This window comes from Canis lupus, chromosome 17 (assembly GCF_048164855.1).
Source record: "Canis lupus baileyi chromosome 17, mCanLup2.hap1, whole genome shotgun sequence".
In the NCBI taxonomy this organism is placed as follows: Eukaryota; Metazoa; Chordata; class Mammalia; order Carnivora; family Canidae; genus Canis; species Canis lupus.
The window spans coordinates 15,493,185-15,509,949 of NC_132854.1; the positions used below are offsets into that span (position 1 = coordinate 15,493,185).

General features: G+C 43.5%; 1 protein-coding gene across 1 annotated transcript in view; it reads left to right on the forward strand.

Annotated features, from left to right (window-relative positions):
• ABCC4 (ATP binding cassette subfamily C member 4 (PEL blood group)) overlaps positions 1–16,765 on the forward strand; it is a 247,657-nt gene that overhangs the window by 80,576 nt on the left and 150,316 nt on the right. Inside the window, exons 8-11 of the mRNA XM_072782615.1 lie at positions 70–319; positions 6,954–7,055; positions 13,505–13,594; positions 14,927–15,118. Of these exons, the coding sequence (XP_072638716.1) occupies positions 70–319; positions 6,954–7,055; positions 13,505–13,594; positions 14,927–15,118 (634 nt within the window). The remainder of the gene's footprint in view (positions 1–69; positions 320–6,953; positions 7,056–13,504; positions 13,595–14,926; positions 15,119–16,765) is intronic.

Below are 16,765 nucleotides of genomic sequence, written 5' to 3' on the forward strand. Positions count from 1 at the left end.
AAGATAGTTGAATTTATGACTTGGATGTTGTTGCTTCCTTGAAAACCATTATCCTCTACTCTTTGCCAGGAAGGAAATTTCCAAGATTCTGAGAAGCTCCTACCTCAGAGGAATGAATTTGGCATCATTTTTCGTTGCAAACAAAATCATCATTTTTGTGACTTTCACCACCTATGTGCTTCTTGGCAACGTGATCACAGCCAGCCGTGTGTTTGTGGCAGTGTCATTGTATGGGGCTGTGCGGTTGACCGTCACCCTCTTCTTCCCCTCGGCCATTGAGAGGGTGTCCGAATCAGTCGTCAGCATCCAAAGAATCAAGGTTCGGTGACAAACACCTTTTTTACGTTATAAGTGTATTTTAAGCAAAATGCCTGTTCTGAATTGGGGTCACCATGTTATACTTAGGTGAAGCCTGGCAGTCATTCAAGAACGTTGTGTGTATTCCCCTCTCAGTCTTGGTAGAGTACAGGTAGCTAAGTTGCTGATCATTTCTGGCCGGCAACATTAAATAGCAGTGACACAGGGATTGTGAGGTACAGGTGATAACTGCTGGGTGGTTAAAATGTCTAAAGCAGCAGAAATTTCACAAGCAGATTTCATCCCATGTGCCATCTTGAAGGACTAGGCAGTGACTGTAAGACTGGGGTTGGAGTGAGGGGAGACCAATTTCTCTCTGGGCTGGGATGGAAAGAGCTTGCAGAAGGCCCTGCTCCTTGGGTGAGGATGAGTCTCTCTGAAAAAAGGTGAGTTCTGTCCTTCATAGATGCCTGGTTTGTGGTTTCTGAGTAGGCCTGTGGATCTCCTTTCACGTTTTCTTTCTGTCTCACTCTATTTCTGGGAAAGTCTTCCATATTTTATCATACCCTGCCCTCAACCATACCCACTACCTCCTTTTCCAAAATAGCTGTCCCTACGTTGCTCAGGGAAAGTAACTTATATCTTCAAGATGTGGCCCTCAGGTATTTTTAGGTTTATAAATAAGCCTAAAATGAAAATAGATTGGCTCAGTGAGGCAGACAGGGCATGATCTTGAGTGCCTCACTTTACACAAAAGTCTGGTTTATTTTGTTCCTGCTTCTCCACAGTGCTGGATATGTATTAAAATACGTCTAGTGAAGTTTGATGGCTCTGGGTTTGATTTTCGTCTTCTTTTTCTAGTTTTGTCATAAAAGCTGAGGTTTATTTTATTTTATTTTATTTTATTTTATTTTATTTTATTTTATTTTATTTTAAGACTTTATTCATGAGAGAGAGAGAGGCAGAGACACAGGCAGAGGGAGGAGGAGGCTCCATGCAGGGAGCCCGATGTGGGACTCGATCCCCGGTCTCCAGATCATGCCCTGGGCTGAAGGAGATGCTAAACCCGTGAGCCACCCAGGCCGCCCTGAGTTTTTTTTTTTTTTTTTTTTTTAAGGTTTTATTTATTTGATGAAAGCAGGAGCACGAGCAAGGGGAGCAACAGGCAGAGGGAGCGAGAGAAGCAGGCTGTTTATGAGCAGAGAGCCCAACCTGGGGATTGATCCAGGACCTCAGGATCATGACCTTCAGCCTAAGACAGATGCTTAACTAACTGAGCCACCCAGGAGCACCTCTTATTTTCTTTTAGATCTTAGACTCTTTTTCAACCTCTGTTTTCTATAACCCTTTAAAAAAAATTAGATCTTGAGTGCATCATAAGCACCTAGAGTTCTTATTAAAACTGAATTATAACATGTTGGAGATTGATTCCCTGGGTCATGCAGAGCCCAAGGTATCCGTGTCTTAGTCAAGTGTGCCCATGTACCTGGAAATATGCCACATGTGGGGAACATTGCCCCCCTTGTGGAAAAAAGCCAGGATGTACTTAGCAAGTTATAAAAAATGTCAGGATTATGTTAAGACTAAAATCAGGTGAGAGGAGAAGCTAACACCTGTCTCGGTTTATGCTGGATGTTTTTGGAGGGGGCATACGTTGAGGATTCATTCCATTGCTCCACAAAATAACTGAGCACCTACCTTAATCCTGGGGCGGTGCTAATGTGTATGTAGAATAATAATGTGCAGATATCCTTCCTACTTGGAATGCATGTATCATCAAGTAGGGGTAAATAAATATTCAAAGGCACTCACTGTTAAGATGTGTTTCATGGCATTAGTCGTTGAAAGGGATAGTCTGAGCTGCCTTGAGGTGCTTTGTAAACATAATTTTGGAGGTAGAGCTTCCTGGGAAGGCTGAAAGAGGGACCAGGAGAGTTACAGTTATGGGTGGTTAGGAGGGGATGGGAAACGTTTGGGGGAGGTAGGGGGCTGATACTTTTCATTATTGTGGGGATAGTTATGTGACAAAAAAGCTCTTAAAAAGTGCTTGGTGCACCCAGAAGGAGGTCCATGTATTTGAGGAGCCAGAAATGTCTAGTGGTGCACAATAGAGAGTGCTGGGAGGTCTGAGCAGGGCAAACAGCACCCTACAGACTACATTAAGCTGTTTTGGTTTTGCTTTTTCAGAGCTCCCTCTGGCTGCAGCCTGGGGACTGGATCAGAGAAGATGGGGGTGGGTATCTGGGATAGAGCAAGAAGATGCATCAACAGGCTAATGCAGGAGTACCTGGGTGCCTCAATGGTTGAGTGTCTGCCTTCCGTTCAGGTCGTGGTCCTGGGGTCGAGTCCCACATCTGGCTCCCCACAGGGAGCCTGCTTCCCTCTGCCTGTGTCTCTCTGTGTCTCTTACCAATAAAATTTTTGAAAGAAAGAAAAAGGCAAAGGCAGTCCGGGAATAGGATGACATGGTTTGGATTAGGCTGAAATTGATGGAGGCCTGATAGCCACTCAGGAGAGTATCTTGGGTCCCTGACAGAGGTAATAGGTAATGATTAGAATGAACTGATCCAGCATTTCCTCTTCTTCCTTTCCATGCCACTCACTTAGATGTGTTTTGTGTCAGCAGGAGAGGAAAGGTATGCAGAGTTCACTCCCCAGGTAGTCAGGACCAGGCAAGGTTTGACTTGTAGGGTCAGAAGCTGTGTTGGCATACAGGAGCTTGCTGTCTACAGTGTCTTTTGCAGCCCAGGATTCAGTAGGCAGCGCAGGCATGATTTCCAAAGAGCTTGTTTGTTAGCTATAGGAGCTAAATCCAGCAGACCTCCCCCTTCAAGATGGTTCTATGGTCTGCAGCTCTGGGCTAAATTCTCATGTGGGCTGTCTAGCGTAGTATCTTCTTTTCTACATATACTTTTTCTTTTCCTTTCCTTTCCTTTCCTCTTTCCTCTTTCCTCTTTCCTCTTTCCTCTTTCCTCTTTCCTCTTCCCTCTTCTTTCTTCTTTCTTCTTTCTATTTTTATTTATTTATTCTTGAAAGATACACAGAGAGAAAGGCAGAGGGAGAAGCAGGCTCCATGTAGGGGGCCCGATGTGGGACTCAATCCTGGGACTCTAGGATCACGCCCTGGGCCGAATGCGGGTGCTAAACTGCTGAGCCACCCAGGGATCCCCGTCTACATACACTTTTCAATTTCCTTTTTCCCATGTACTTAAAATGAAGGATTTATTATGAAGTTACAGGTCTAAGAAGTTCCTTCTATTTTTCTCTTAGTGACATTGGACGAGTCCAATAGGATTATAAAAGATCTTGTCTTCAAAGCACTGGAAGTCTTAACAACGTCTATGCCCAATAAAGTGTGTCTCTGAGATTATATTGTTCATAATGCTGCTTAGGCTTTTTGCCTACCAGCCACTCTGAAGTCAATCTTTCTGGCTTGAGTTCTGATGTCTGATACTTTCCTGCATGACCTGTTCTGGGTATGCACTTCATGGCTTTAATGGTAATTTAATATCAGCCTTTTCATCAGCTTGAGTACTAGAGAAAAATCCAAATAGTGCTTCTGGCACCTTTACGAGCTGTTCATGTGTTGAATGGTGTCTCATTTAACCATTGAGAGACTGTAACTTCTTTCTCCACTCAGACCTATTTCTGGACAAATGCTCAATTGATTTATTTTCTTACTTTGTGCATAGTTTTCCTTTTCTTTTTTTAAAAAATATTTTATTTATTTATTCATGAGAGACAGAGAGAGAGAGGCAGAGACACAGGCAAAGGGAGAAGCAGGCTCCATGCAGGAAGCCCGATGTGGGACTAGATCCTGGGACCCCAGGATCCTGCCCTGAGCCTAAGGCAGACACTCAACCACTGAGCTACAGAGGTGTCCCCTTTTCTTTCTTTTCTTGATGGTGGCGGAATTTCTATTCTAATATGCATGTACTGAATATTGAACTTTATGTCTTGTTAATAATTTTATGGTAAAAAATTGGAATTTTATTCTGTCTAGGCAAGATTCATAACTCGTAAAACTTTTTGTTTGTTGCTGTGTTAACTCATATTCTGTAAAACTGTAGTGATGTAGTCAGTGGTCAGATTCCATTGAACCCGCCATATGGTCTGTTGGCTTCTTTTGGGGATATTCCAAGACTTCCCTGAGACAGGCGTGGGCAGCGAGCCCAGATGAGTGAGGAATGCGTGAGCAGGCCATGCCTCAAGTAGCTGGGTCTTTCAGAGAAATGCATAGGAACACATTTTTCTTTTCCTGCACAGAAGAAACTTTGCATATTCAGCTTTTACCGGTTCTTTTGAAGTTGAGTATTGTAATCACATTTGTAGCTTTGTGAATAGTAGACAATTTCGAATGACTTGAAGAGTGTTTATGATTTTTGTAGTAGGTGACTTATATGTTGTTTCCCTAAGAAACTTAAACATGCTTAGTTCGTTGCTTCCTACATGGGTTAGGGTTAGCTTTGCCCATGGGAACTAGAATACGCACATTAAAACTGCTTTCAGAAGGCAGTATTTTTGTGTGTCGGTTTGTGTGTGTGTATGTGTGTGTATGTGTGTGTGTCAGTTTCTTAGGGCTGTTATAACAAAGTACCACAAACTAGGTGCTCAGTGCAACAGAAATCTGTGGCTTCATCTTTCTGGAGGCCAAAAGTGTCTTAAAATCAAGATGTCTTCAGGGTCACGATCCTTCTGAAAACCCGATAAGGGAGAATCTGTCGTTGAGTTTTCTGACTTCTGGTGGTCCCTGACAGACCTTGGCATTCCTTGGCTTGCTCCACTGACTGAGCCAGCCAGGCACCCCTCTGCATTTTCTTCTTTTAATTGACTGTTTTATCTTTTTTGTGTTTAAAGACTTTATTTATTTGTGCATGAGAGACACAGAGAGAGGCAGAGACATAGGCAGCGGGAGAAGCAGGCTCCATGCAGGGAGCCAGATGTGGGACTCGATCCTGGGACTCCAGGATTATGCCCTTGGCCGAAGGCAGGCGCTCAACCGCTGAGCCACCAGGAGTCCCTGCATCCTATATGGACACCAGTCAGATTGGATTTAGAGCTTACCTTATTCTACTATGACCTTACTTTAATTACTAACGTCTGTAATGACCCCATTTGCAAAAAAACATAAAATTTTGAAGTAACTGGGGTTATGACCTTTTTTTTTTTTTTTTTTTTTTTGAAGACAGTTCACTCCATAAGAAGCTCCATTGCTGGTGTTCTGTTCTCTGGTGTTAGAAACCTAGACACTTTTTTATCATTCATTGTGTGTGGTCTTGGCTAAGCTGGTGACTGACTTCCAAGCCACTGTGGGGAGGGAGGAAGGTTCCTGGACATTGTCAGTTTCCAGTGGCCTGAACTTAATCAAGTGGCTACACATAGCTCCAGGGGAGGCTGGGAAAGGGGTGGTGGTGTGTGTGTCTCTTTTCAAGGCTAGCATTGTCAGCTAAAAATTAGGGTTTTGTTTCCACAGGAGAATGAGAGCAGATTCTGATGGCCATTAACAGTCTCTGCCACATGGTCAGTGTTTTGGTGGTATAGAGGTTATTAGTTATTTATTCCATTTCTGTACCAGTGCAACTTTTCTCATTGAATTATGTCTAGTGTTTATAGAGCAAGAAGATTTCCTTAGATAGGTGATTATGCTACCTTTGTAACAGTTAACAGGACTTCGTTTTATTAGATTGCACTGGGTAGCTGCTAACTAGTGTGGAAGTAGAAGATGTGACCATTTCTGCTGCCCAAGAAGAGTTGCTAAGGAGATTATGAAAAGTGCTTGTAAAATATTTTGTAAAAGATAGAAACTTGTTACAGGGATTTTTTTCAAAGAATTACGACAAGGGATAGTTAATGATGAATGAAACATTGATTTCACATGTATAGGGAGAAAGTGTACCTAAATGTCCCATGAAAAGTCACAACAAATAAATGAGTAGAGCCGCATTTTTCACTGAGAGTCTTTGCCACTGGTGTCGTGTTCGCAGCCTGTCCTTTCAGGCCAGCTTGATTCCTCAAAGCCAGGGGGATGGCCCTCATCTTTGTGTTCCTAGCATCTCACGTACTGCTTGGCACATGGTGGGATTAGGTAAATATTTTTGGAATCATTTCCTACCAACTCCCCTGTTTATTGTTAGTAACAGAGAAGTAAAACAATAAAAATGTCTAGGTTCTAAATGTGTTCACTATTTGTTTATTTTTATATTTTTAAAAGATTTTATTTATTCATGAGAGACACAGAGACAGGGCAAGAGACCTAGGCAGAGGGAGAAACAGGTACCTGTGGGGAGCCCGATGAGGAACTCTATCCCAGGACCCCTCGGATCATTACCTGAGAGCCAAAGGCAGACGTTCAACCACGGAGCCATCCAGGGTGCCCTCACTATTTCGATCTCTGTTTTCTCTTTAGGGAGAAGAATCCGTATACTTGTTGAGAAAGTGACAAGATAGCTTTGTAAACTGTTTGTATATATATACATTATCTATTTTATAATTACATAGGACATGCTGTGTTGTGATGGGAGTCAGCCGTTCAAATATAGTGGGTAAAATGATACCTGGGCTGTGTAAAATGCTGCATTGCAAATTACCAGGAAGGCAATTACTTTTGCTTATGCCTTGCTCCTGCAGTTCAACCAGCCTTTCTCCTTATTCTGCAGAACTTTCTGTTACTTGATGAGATATCCCAGCGCACCCCTCAGCTGCCATCAGATGGGAAAATGATAGTGCATATACAGGACTTCACCGCCTTTTGGGACAAGGTAACAAATTTTCCATTACAAGGGAGAAGGAGAAACAGGAAGCCTGGTGCAGGGCTCCATTCCAGGACCCTGGGATTATGACCTGAGCTGAAGGCAGATGCTTAAGCACCTGAGCCACCCAGGTGCCCCAGGGTACACAGATTTAATAGAGAATTTGAAATTATTCTTTTTCAAACCGAATAAAATGTAACTGGCATCATTTACTTGAAAGTATGTTATAAAAATTCTCAGTCAAGAATAAGAGATTAACTATGAAATCAGCCCCAAAGGCATTTGACATATTGTTCTTTATCTCATCTTTAAGAGAACTTTCCAAGTATTATCTCATGTTTTGGGAATAAGTATGTAAGTTTGCAATGTCAGAATTTACAGGGTTGGACAGGTGATAGTGTGCCACATGAGCTAAGTAACAAATACATTACAGATTCTTACAGATGAGGGACTTTGGTGAATTGGTGAATGTTTTTTTACCTTGATGCTTTCAGACCATCTCTTTACCTGTTGAGTGAAGCCTGTGATGTGGATCTTTGCTCTGGGGTAGGGTGATGGCTCCCCTGTTCTAAACTTCTGGAAGGTGCTGTTGACTTTGGTGACAGCCAGGGGTGGGGAGGAGGCAACAGGTGGGCATAGGAGGTGCCATGATTCTCAGCTGGAGGGTTCGGCTGTGTGGCAAACTGACAGGTAGAAGAGGTGCGAGGTGTCGAGGAGTTTGTTTCGCTTGGTCTGTTTATGACATTTAGGCACATGGGGAAAACTGGATAGCCCGCTGCAGGCCCAGTGCCACCTCTCTTGTCAAAAACTGAAACACTTTCTTAGCCTGCTCCTATGGTCTTCTGTGCACATGCTCCCATCAGAGTCTGGGTTAGGAACACAGAACTCAGTCCTCAGAAATGAGTGAATTTGTAACTGAGCCAGTGAAAGAATAAACAAACAATGAGGGCAAATGGTGGTGTGTGAGGCAACCCCGAGATTACCAATGGCAGGCGGCTGCTCCCATTCCTCGGGCTGGAGGGATGTAGGGAGGAGGTGGCCCCTACCAGACGGTCACCCATGTGCAGTGGAGTTCAGTTGCCTGGCCTCCCTCAGGAGCGGGGACCATGGTGGGGAGGGCCTGTTCTGTGGGCCCTGGCACCTCAGGGATGAAGCAGCCACCGTGGAAATACCGCTGGAAGCACGTGGAGGTGCTGGTGGGTGCACCTCTCCCCTCCTACCTCTGGCCCCAAAACCCGGTGTTCTCTACAGCTGAGCTGGTGTTGGTTTGGAAGGTTGCAGGAGCCAGTTCCGGGCATTGTAGGGGAAGGCCGAGGAATGGTGTCAAGAGCCCCACAGATGCGCAGTTGGGACTTAGGCCCACATCCCCTCAGGGTTCCCTCCTTCAGGGCTGCCAGGGTCCTAACTCTGGAGCCTTTCTGTCTTTTCCTGCCCGCGACTAGGTATCGTGCCCTCTGTTCCATGTTTGCCTGCTTTTCCTTGGATTCCCAGCAGTGCTCCGGACAAAATAATAGTTCCCAAACACATGATGCACCGCTACACTTGTCCACTCACACACAAGGGGCCTTACCTGACCTCACCTGACACTTTCAAGCAGGAGGGAATCAGCTGCCGTAAAGTAGATAGTTGTCTTTGCGATCCCCTTGAAGCACTTTCAGGAGGCACCGCTCCGGTTCTGTTCTGCGAATGCCATTGAGCTAAAGAGCACTAAGCTTGTTAATAGGCACATTGTGTAATGACCCGTCACCAAATCACTTTTGTGGCACATTGTGCTACACTGTAAAAACCTAGCAATTCTCTTCTTCCCAGACTTCCTAACACGTTCTCAGACTTTTTTCCTGCAGCTTGCATTGTAGCGCAGGACATCCCATTCTAGTGGTCTGGCCTTGACTGTGAAAGGATTGTGCTTCACGCCGGGGATGATTAAGGCCTGTCAGATTAGGTCACAGAATAGGGAGACTTGGGTCTGGGAAGGCCACAGACACTGGGGGTTTGGGAGAGAAGCTGAGGCCAAATGTATCACATGCTGGGCTCTGAGAAGCAGAAGGATGTGGATCTTCCAACCAGGTGCACTGGATAGCCCGGTTGGTAGGTAGGTGGGCAAAGGTCTCACCCACCCGGTTTCATTCATTAAATGAATGCACTTGGTTTTATGCCTGTAAGCTTTGAAGTGATATGGTCCAGTGGGAGCCTCTATTCGACTTTGTGGTTCACTGCTGCATCCCCTGGGCCTAGCTGGAGTCTGGAACTGGGTGAGAGCTCAGTCTGATGCGCATTGCATCAGCTGCTTGTCAGATGCTGCCCCCTGCTGGCCAGCGGTTGATCCTGAGGTCGACACGGGGAAAACACTCCTAAAAAGAAACTGGGGTGTAGGGGAGCTAGGAAGCCAATATTGGTATATGGCTTATGTTTTTGTGGTCGTAATTGAGGGAAATGTAGTAAAATAAGTACTAGTTAGGAGTGGAGAAGCTTAAAAAAAAGTTTCTGTGTTTTGAAATCCAGCTTGTTAATAGTTTTTATAACTCTGATAAAATCTGGGCCCAGTTTTTCTTTGGTGATTAAATGTGATTATCATAATTTTTAGTAGGTACCCATGTTATAATCCATTATGTCCTGAGAAAATTTTCATTTTGGAAATTATCCAGACTTTTTATTTCTCCTCCTGTGCCTTTAGTCTCTCAGGTATTTTACTAATGGCATTACCCATTCAAGATGTAGAGAGGTCCTGAAGCTCATCACCAGAAAGTTCAGGTCTGCACCTGTTTGTGGGAAGATGAGCTCAGCTGGCCAGACTGATGTGCTTTTTGATTATCCGTGGGTTGGATTCTTCCTAGCACCATCCCAGATAGTTGTGTTTGCCAGGGATGGTCTGCACAGCTGCTGTGTGCATTTCTCTGCCCTTTGTTTTGGAAAAATCCTTTTCTGGAATGTAGAATGACATTGCCTTAGATCAACTCTTGGTCAGTTTCCTGTGATATGTGAAGACTGCTTTTGTAGAACACAAGGCCCCTCCGTACAAGCTTTCTTCAGAAAGGGTTTGGGTTTCAGATACAATCACTAGATCCTCAGTCATGGCACTGTGCATGGTGTGGACTCAGAGAAGCATCCCACGGGAAATTACATGGAGATCATACCAGTAGGAAAAATTTAGATGATCCCTGAACAGTAGCTCTTTTTTTATTTGACCTTGAATTTTCCTTTTTTTTTTTTTTTTTTAAGATTTTATTTATTTATTCATGAGAGACCCAGAGAGAGAGGCAGAGACACAGGCTGAGGGAGAAGCAGGCTCCATGAAGGGAGCCCGATGTGGCACTCAATCCCGGGACTCTAGAATCACGCTCTGGGCTGAAGGCAGGTGCTGAACCGCTGAGCCACCCAGACATCCTGACCTTGAACATCTCCTATCAATCTTCCGACAGTTTCGATATCTGGGTTTGGACAAACATTCTTACAGTTAGTGACTACTACTGGGATTTTATAATCTTAACTTAAAACCATCTCTTGGGCTGTCTGGGTGGCTCAGTGGTTGAACATCTGCCTTCAGCTCAGGTCTGGTCCTGGGATTGAGGCTTGGATTGGGCTCCCCACAGGGAGCCTGCTTTTCCCTCTGCCTATGTCTTTTGCCCTCTCTCTGTGTCTCTCATGAATAAATAAATAAATAAAATCTTAAAAAAAAAATAAAACCGTCTCTCTACTTATTCGTACCCTGTGCCCTTTGCTCAGAAGATAAAATACTGATTGTTGTTGAATGAGACACAGAAACCTTCTCCTTTTTATTTACTGTGCTCTGCTAAACTCTTTTTCTTCCTCCAAGAATATGCTTTGTTCTTAGCAGTTTATTATTTTTTAAGATTTTATTTATTTATCCATGAGAGACGCAGAGAGAAAGAGAGAAAGAGAGGCAAAGACACAGGCAGAGGGAGAAAGAGGCTCCATGCAGGAAGCCCGGCGTGGGACTCAATCCTGGGACTCCAGGATCATGCCCTGGGCTGAAAGCAAGCGCTAAACCACTGAGCCACTCAGGGATGGATCCCCAGCAATTGATTTTCTAATGTTTCAAAGTTCTATATGGAAATGAATCTTCTGGGATCTCTGGATGGCTCAGCAGTTTAACTCCTGCCTTCAGCCCAGGGCATGGTCCTGGAGTCCCAGAATCGAGTCCCACATCAGGCTCCCTGCCTGGAGCCTGCTTCTCCCTCTGCCTGTTTCTCTGCCTCTCTCTCTCTCTCTCTCTCTCTCTCTCTGTGTCACTCATAAATAAATAAATAAAATCTTTTTTAAAAAAAGAAATGAATCTACTTTGGTCTCTTTAAAGAATAGTTTGAAGTGTGAAGCTGTAAAACTGAACTTTTTTTCAAGAACAGGAATACTTAGAATTTTCCTAACACTGAATCTCTTTGTCTTAGAATTTATACAATGTTCAGGAATACAACTCCTGATCAGTGTGATTTTTGCTTTGTCCTTTTCCCTTGTGTCTGATTCTGTGATGTAGGCATACCTCCATGTGTCTTTTGCAGTAGAAGTACTTTGCTGCCCCTGTTTAGCTAGGACAGGTAATGCGTGCTACAGATATAAAACTAGGACTTTACCACTCTGGCCCACAATATCTTACTAATTTATTCATTGTTTTTTTGGTAAAATTTGAGCTCTGAATATAGCCTCGATACCCCACTGACATGAGTCTCTGCCCAGAGTGACCTTATAGTATAAAGTGCCTTCTTGCTTTGTGAGCATTACTGAGATTTCTTCCTTATCAAATGAGAATGGAGCAGTTATTAGAGATTTCAAATTACTATTAGTGAAGGGTCCCAGGCATGCCATGTGCTTATGCTGCCACCTTGTGGAGGTTAATGAGATAGAAGATTAAAACCAAGGGTCATAGCGTAAATTTAAAAAATCTTCCATACTAAATACAAATTAAAACCACGACAAGCTGCCACTTTTTCTTGGTTAGAATGGCTAAAATTAACAAGTCATGAAACAACAAATGTTGGCAAGGATGTGGGGAAAGGGGAACCCCTCTTAAACTGCTGGTAGGAATGCAAGCTGATGTAGCCACTCTAGAAAACAGTATGGAGGTTCCTCAAAGAGTTAAAAATAGAGCTACCCTACAACACAGCAATTGCACTACTAGGTAGTTACCCAAGCGAGAAAAATAGGATCACCTCGGTGGCTCAGCGGTTGAGCACCTGCCTTTGGTCCAGGGCATGATCCTGGAGTCCCAGGATCTAGTCCCACATCGGGCTCCCTGCGTGGAGCCTGCTTCTCCCTCTGCCTGTGTCTCTGCCTCTCTCTCTCATAAATAAATAAAAAAAATCTTTAAAAAAAGGGCGAAACCAGTGTTTCAAAGGGTCACACATATCACAATGTTTATAGCAGCAATGTCCCCAATAGCCAAACTATGGGAAGAGCCCAGATGTCTATCGATAGCTGAATGGACAAAGAAGATATGGTATCTATATAATGGAATATTGCTCAGCATTCAAAAAGAACAAAATCTTGTCGTTTCCAATGATGTGGATGGAACCAGAGGGTATTAATACTAAGTGAAATTTTTTATAAAGATTTTATTTATGAGATACACACACACACACACACACACACACACACACACACACGCGCGCGTGCGCGCAGAGGGAGAAGCAGGCTCCATGCAGGGAGCCCGACGTAGGACTGGATCCTGGGACTCCAGGATCATGCCCTGGGCCAAAGGCAGGCACTAAACTACTGAGCCACCCAGGTGTCCCACTACTAAGTGAATTAAGTCAGTCAGAGAAAATAAAAAACCATGTGATTTTACTCATGTGGAATTTAAAAATCAAAATAGATAAACCTGGGAAAGGGAGGAAAAACTAAGAGAAAATCAGGGAGTCAAACCATAAGAGACTCTTAAATCTAGGAATCAAACTGAGGGCTGTTAGAAAGGAGGGGGTGGAGGGGATGAGGTAACTGGGTAATAGGCATTAAGGAGGCATGTGATGTAATGAGCACTGGGTGTTACATGCAACTGATGAATCACTAAATTCTACACCTGAAACTAATAACATGCTATATACTAACTAAATTGAATTTAAATAAAAAATTAAAAAAGTATTGTGACTAAAAACCACACCTATACTTAATATTCAGTTAACTGTATTCTTTTAATGTTATTGTGCACCAAGAAGTTTTCATTTCAAGAGAGTGCCTTGTTGTTTCTACCACTTAAATTCTGTATGAGTCTAGAACTGGGTTCATAATCAAATTTGGTAGGAGAACAGGTTTTCCAAAAGGCAGCTCAATAAATCCCAGAAAATAAGAGTTGATTGAAAAGGAATCCAGGACATAGTATCTTCAAATAAGAAAGAGAGAGATGTGGATAATGTTCACATATCATTGGCTATTAGGTTATTTTCTTTTTGAGGAGATTTGTGTTACTTTATTGAAATGGTCATATTTTTGTAAACTTTAATTTGTAGGCATCAGAAACCCCAACCCTAGAAGGCCTTTCCTTTACTGTGAGACCTGGGGAATTGTTAGCTGTGATTGGACCTGTGGGAGCAGGAAAGGTAAGCCTTGATGCCTTTTGAAGTCTCACTGCCATGCTATATCCCATACTGAAATCTTGGGGTTGGGCTATGTGTAACACTGTTTTGAACTGGGCATATCTAGAATGGCATTTCTCAAGATAGGTTCCATGGAGCATTCCTTTTGTAAGAAGGTTGCACAGCCAAATCAATTTGGTTACCGTATGTTGTGTTTTACATGGTACTACTTCAAGTCATGCACAGTTTACAAATGCTTGTCTGGAAGTGAGATGTGTCAGTGAAGGAAATTCTTTCTGTCACTGCTATCTGGGATAGTGACCAAGAAAATGGGACTTCTTTCTTCAGAGCCTATTCTATTGGAAGTCTGGAGGTTGTAAGGCACTTTTGGAAAGTGTTAAACATTTCCTTAGAGGACTTTCCCAAGGCATGTTACTGCCCAGTGAGTAATTGTGCAACTAGATGCATGCCACTGTGCTAGGAGCAAAGGATACAAATGTAAGAAGGCTCAGACTCCATTCCCCTCTAGAATCAACCAGGTCCTGGGGTAAGACAGATCTGCCAAAGGATTATTTCAGCTGTTCGTTAGGAGCATTCTGATAGTGCTAGGCACAGACACACCACGTTCATATGTTCTAGAAGACTTGAAGAGGTGTACGTGCCGCACTTAGTCTTGTGTATCTGAAACAAAATACGCAAGGTAAATATCAGATGTGTAAATCATGGGGTGATTATTTACAAGGGTTATTTTCTCTTTGGAAACTTAGTTCAGAGTTTCTGATGCTTTGGATAGATTATTTCCACATAGCTTTTCAGAAAGAAGGATCTTTTTTTTCTTAAATGGCTTCTTGTTTTGTTGGTTTGTTTATTTATTTGAGAGAGAGAGAGAGAGGGGCAGAGGGAGAAGCAGGCTCCATGCAGGGAGCCTGACGTGAGACTCGATCCCGGGTCTCCAGGATCGCGCCCTGGGCTGAAGGCATCACTAAGCCGCTGGGGCTGCGCAGATACAAGGATCTTGACAAGTAAAGGGTCCCTGCTGCAGGACCACTTGCATCAAACCTCAGATTTACAATGTGTGTATCCTGCTGGCCTTCTCTGTTAAGAATGGCTAACAGTCCTTAAGTGTTGGAGTATAGCATTTTATTTGGGGGAAACGCTACTGGGCAGAGCAGGTGGTTAGACTATTTTGTGAGTATTCGAATTTTATATTGCGCTTTCCATAGCTGTACTTGATTCTACGGATAGTAAAGGAGCTCCGTCGTGCATGAAAGCCCCGGACTGGGGAAGGCTGAATCACGGGCTTGTTCCGTGGAGAGTGCTGCCTGCACACATGCGCTTATTTCCAATCTGTTTCAGTCCTCGCTGCTAAGTGCTGTCCTGGGGGAACTGCCCCGGAACCAGGGGCTGGTCAGCGTGCACGGAAGGATCGCCTATGTTTCGCAGCAGCCCTGGGTGTTTCCAGGAACTGTGAGGAGTAATATTTTATTTGGGAAGAAATACGAAAAGGAACGATATGAAAAAGTAATAAAAGCTTGTGCGCTGAGAAAGGTAAGGACTTTGGAATTACATGTGTTTGAATTTCAAAGAGTAATTGTGTTGTTTTAAATGACAGGATTTAGTTCCTTTTTTCTTTTTGGAAGATCTTTGGACATTACTTAATGCTTCAAGCTGGTCTTGGGGTGAATGCACCATAGGTACCTGCCCACATACTACTCTGCTATTTCAATCCTGATGTAAGGATGACATTCACAGGATGATTTTAAAGATTTTATCTCTCTCTCTCTCTCTCTATTTAAAGTTAGCAAGGAGTGAGGGGCAGAGGGAGATGGGGGGGGACTCTCATGTAGACTCCATGCTGAGCACAGACTCCAAAGTGAGGCTCAAACCCATGACCCTGAGATCATGACCAGAGCCCAAATCAAGAACTGCCTAACCGACTGAGCCACCCAGGTGCTCTGAGTTTTATTCACTTTTAACTTTTTATTATTCATTTATTTATGTATTTTTATTTTTATTTTTATTTATTATTATTTTTTTAATTTTTATTTATTTATGATAGTCACACAGAGAGAGAGAGAGAGAGAGAGGCAGAGGCAGAGACACAGGCAGAGGGAGAAGCAGGCTCCATGCCCCAGGAGCCCGACCCTGGGGATTCGATCCCGGGTCTCCAGGATCGCGCCCTGGGCCAAAGGCAGGCACCAAACCGCTGCGCCACCCAGGGATCCCTATTTATGTATTTTTAAAAGATTTTATTTATTTATTTGTGAGACAGAGAGAGAGAGAGAGAGGCAGAGACACAGGCAGAGGGAGAAGCAGGCTCCATGCAGGGAGCCCGATGTGGGACTCGATCCTGGGTCTCCAGGATCAGGCCCTGGGCTGAAGGCGATGCTAAACCGCTGGGCCATCCGGGCTGCCCCACTTTTAACTTTTTGAAGGGATAATTCAAAAATTTGCAGATGCAGAGACAGTCATGTTATTACCCCTCATGTACCCAGCTCCTAGCTTCAGCTGTGCTCTGCTGGAGGTGGGTCTGTCTGTACTGGCACCCCTACCCTTTGCTGCCCCTCCCATACCCCGAATTCTATTGTCGAATATAGACCTCATATAATAGTTCATCTGCAGATATTTCCTTCATCATCGCTAAAAGATAGTTCCTCTGATAAGAAACATTATTGTCCCTAAAAAATGACCCAAATTCCTTAATATCATCAGCATTTTGGTCCAAGTTGACATTTCGTTAGTTATCTCACCAGGAGATCTCCAGAGCAGTTGGTTTGAATCAGATTCCACATGAGGTTTGTGCTTGGCACTTGGTTAATTCATCTCCTGGGTCCCTTTTAATCTATAGGTCTCCTCTCCACTTGATTTTTCCCATGTGATTTATTATTTAAAGAAAAGGAAATGCTTTAAGATTTCTTTTGAATGCTACATCATTTCACAAGCGGAGAGATTTTCAGAAATGACATTGTTTTGCAGAAAATGGCAAGATGAAATGTTTGTCATTGGGATTTTAAGTAAAATTGATGAATGAATGATGAACATTGAACTTACGTGATAGAATATAATTTAGCAAAAAGGGAAAAAAAAAAGCAGATACCTATAAATACTAGGTGACTCCCTTTAGGTTATAAAAATCAGTGGATAATAGCGTTAAAGGGCTCTCCCCAGGGTCAGTTCAATGCAGTCTGGACATCC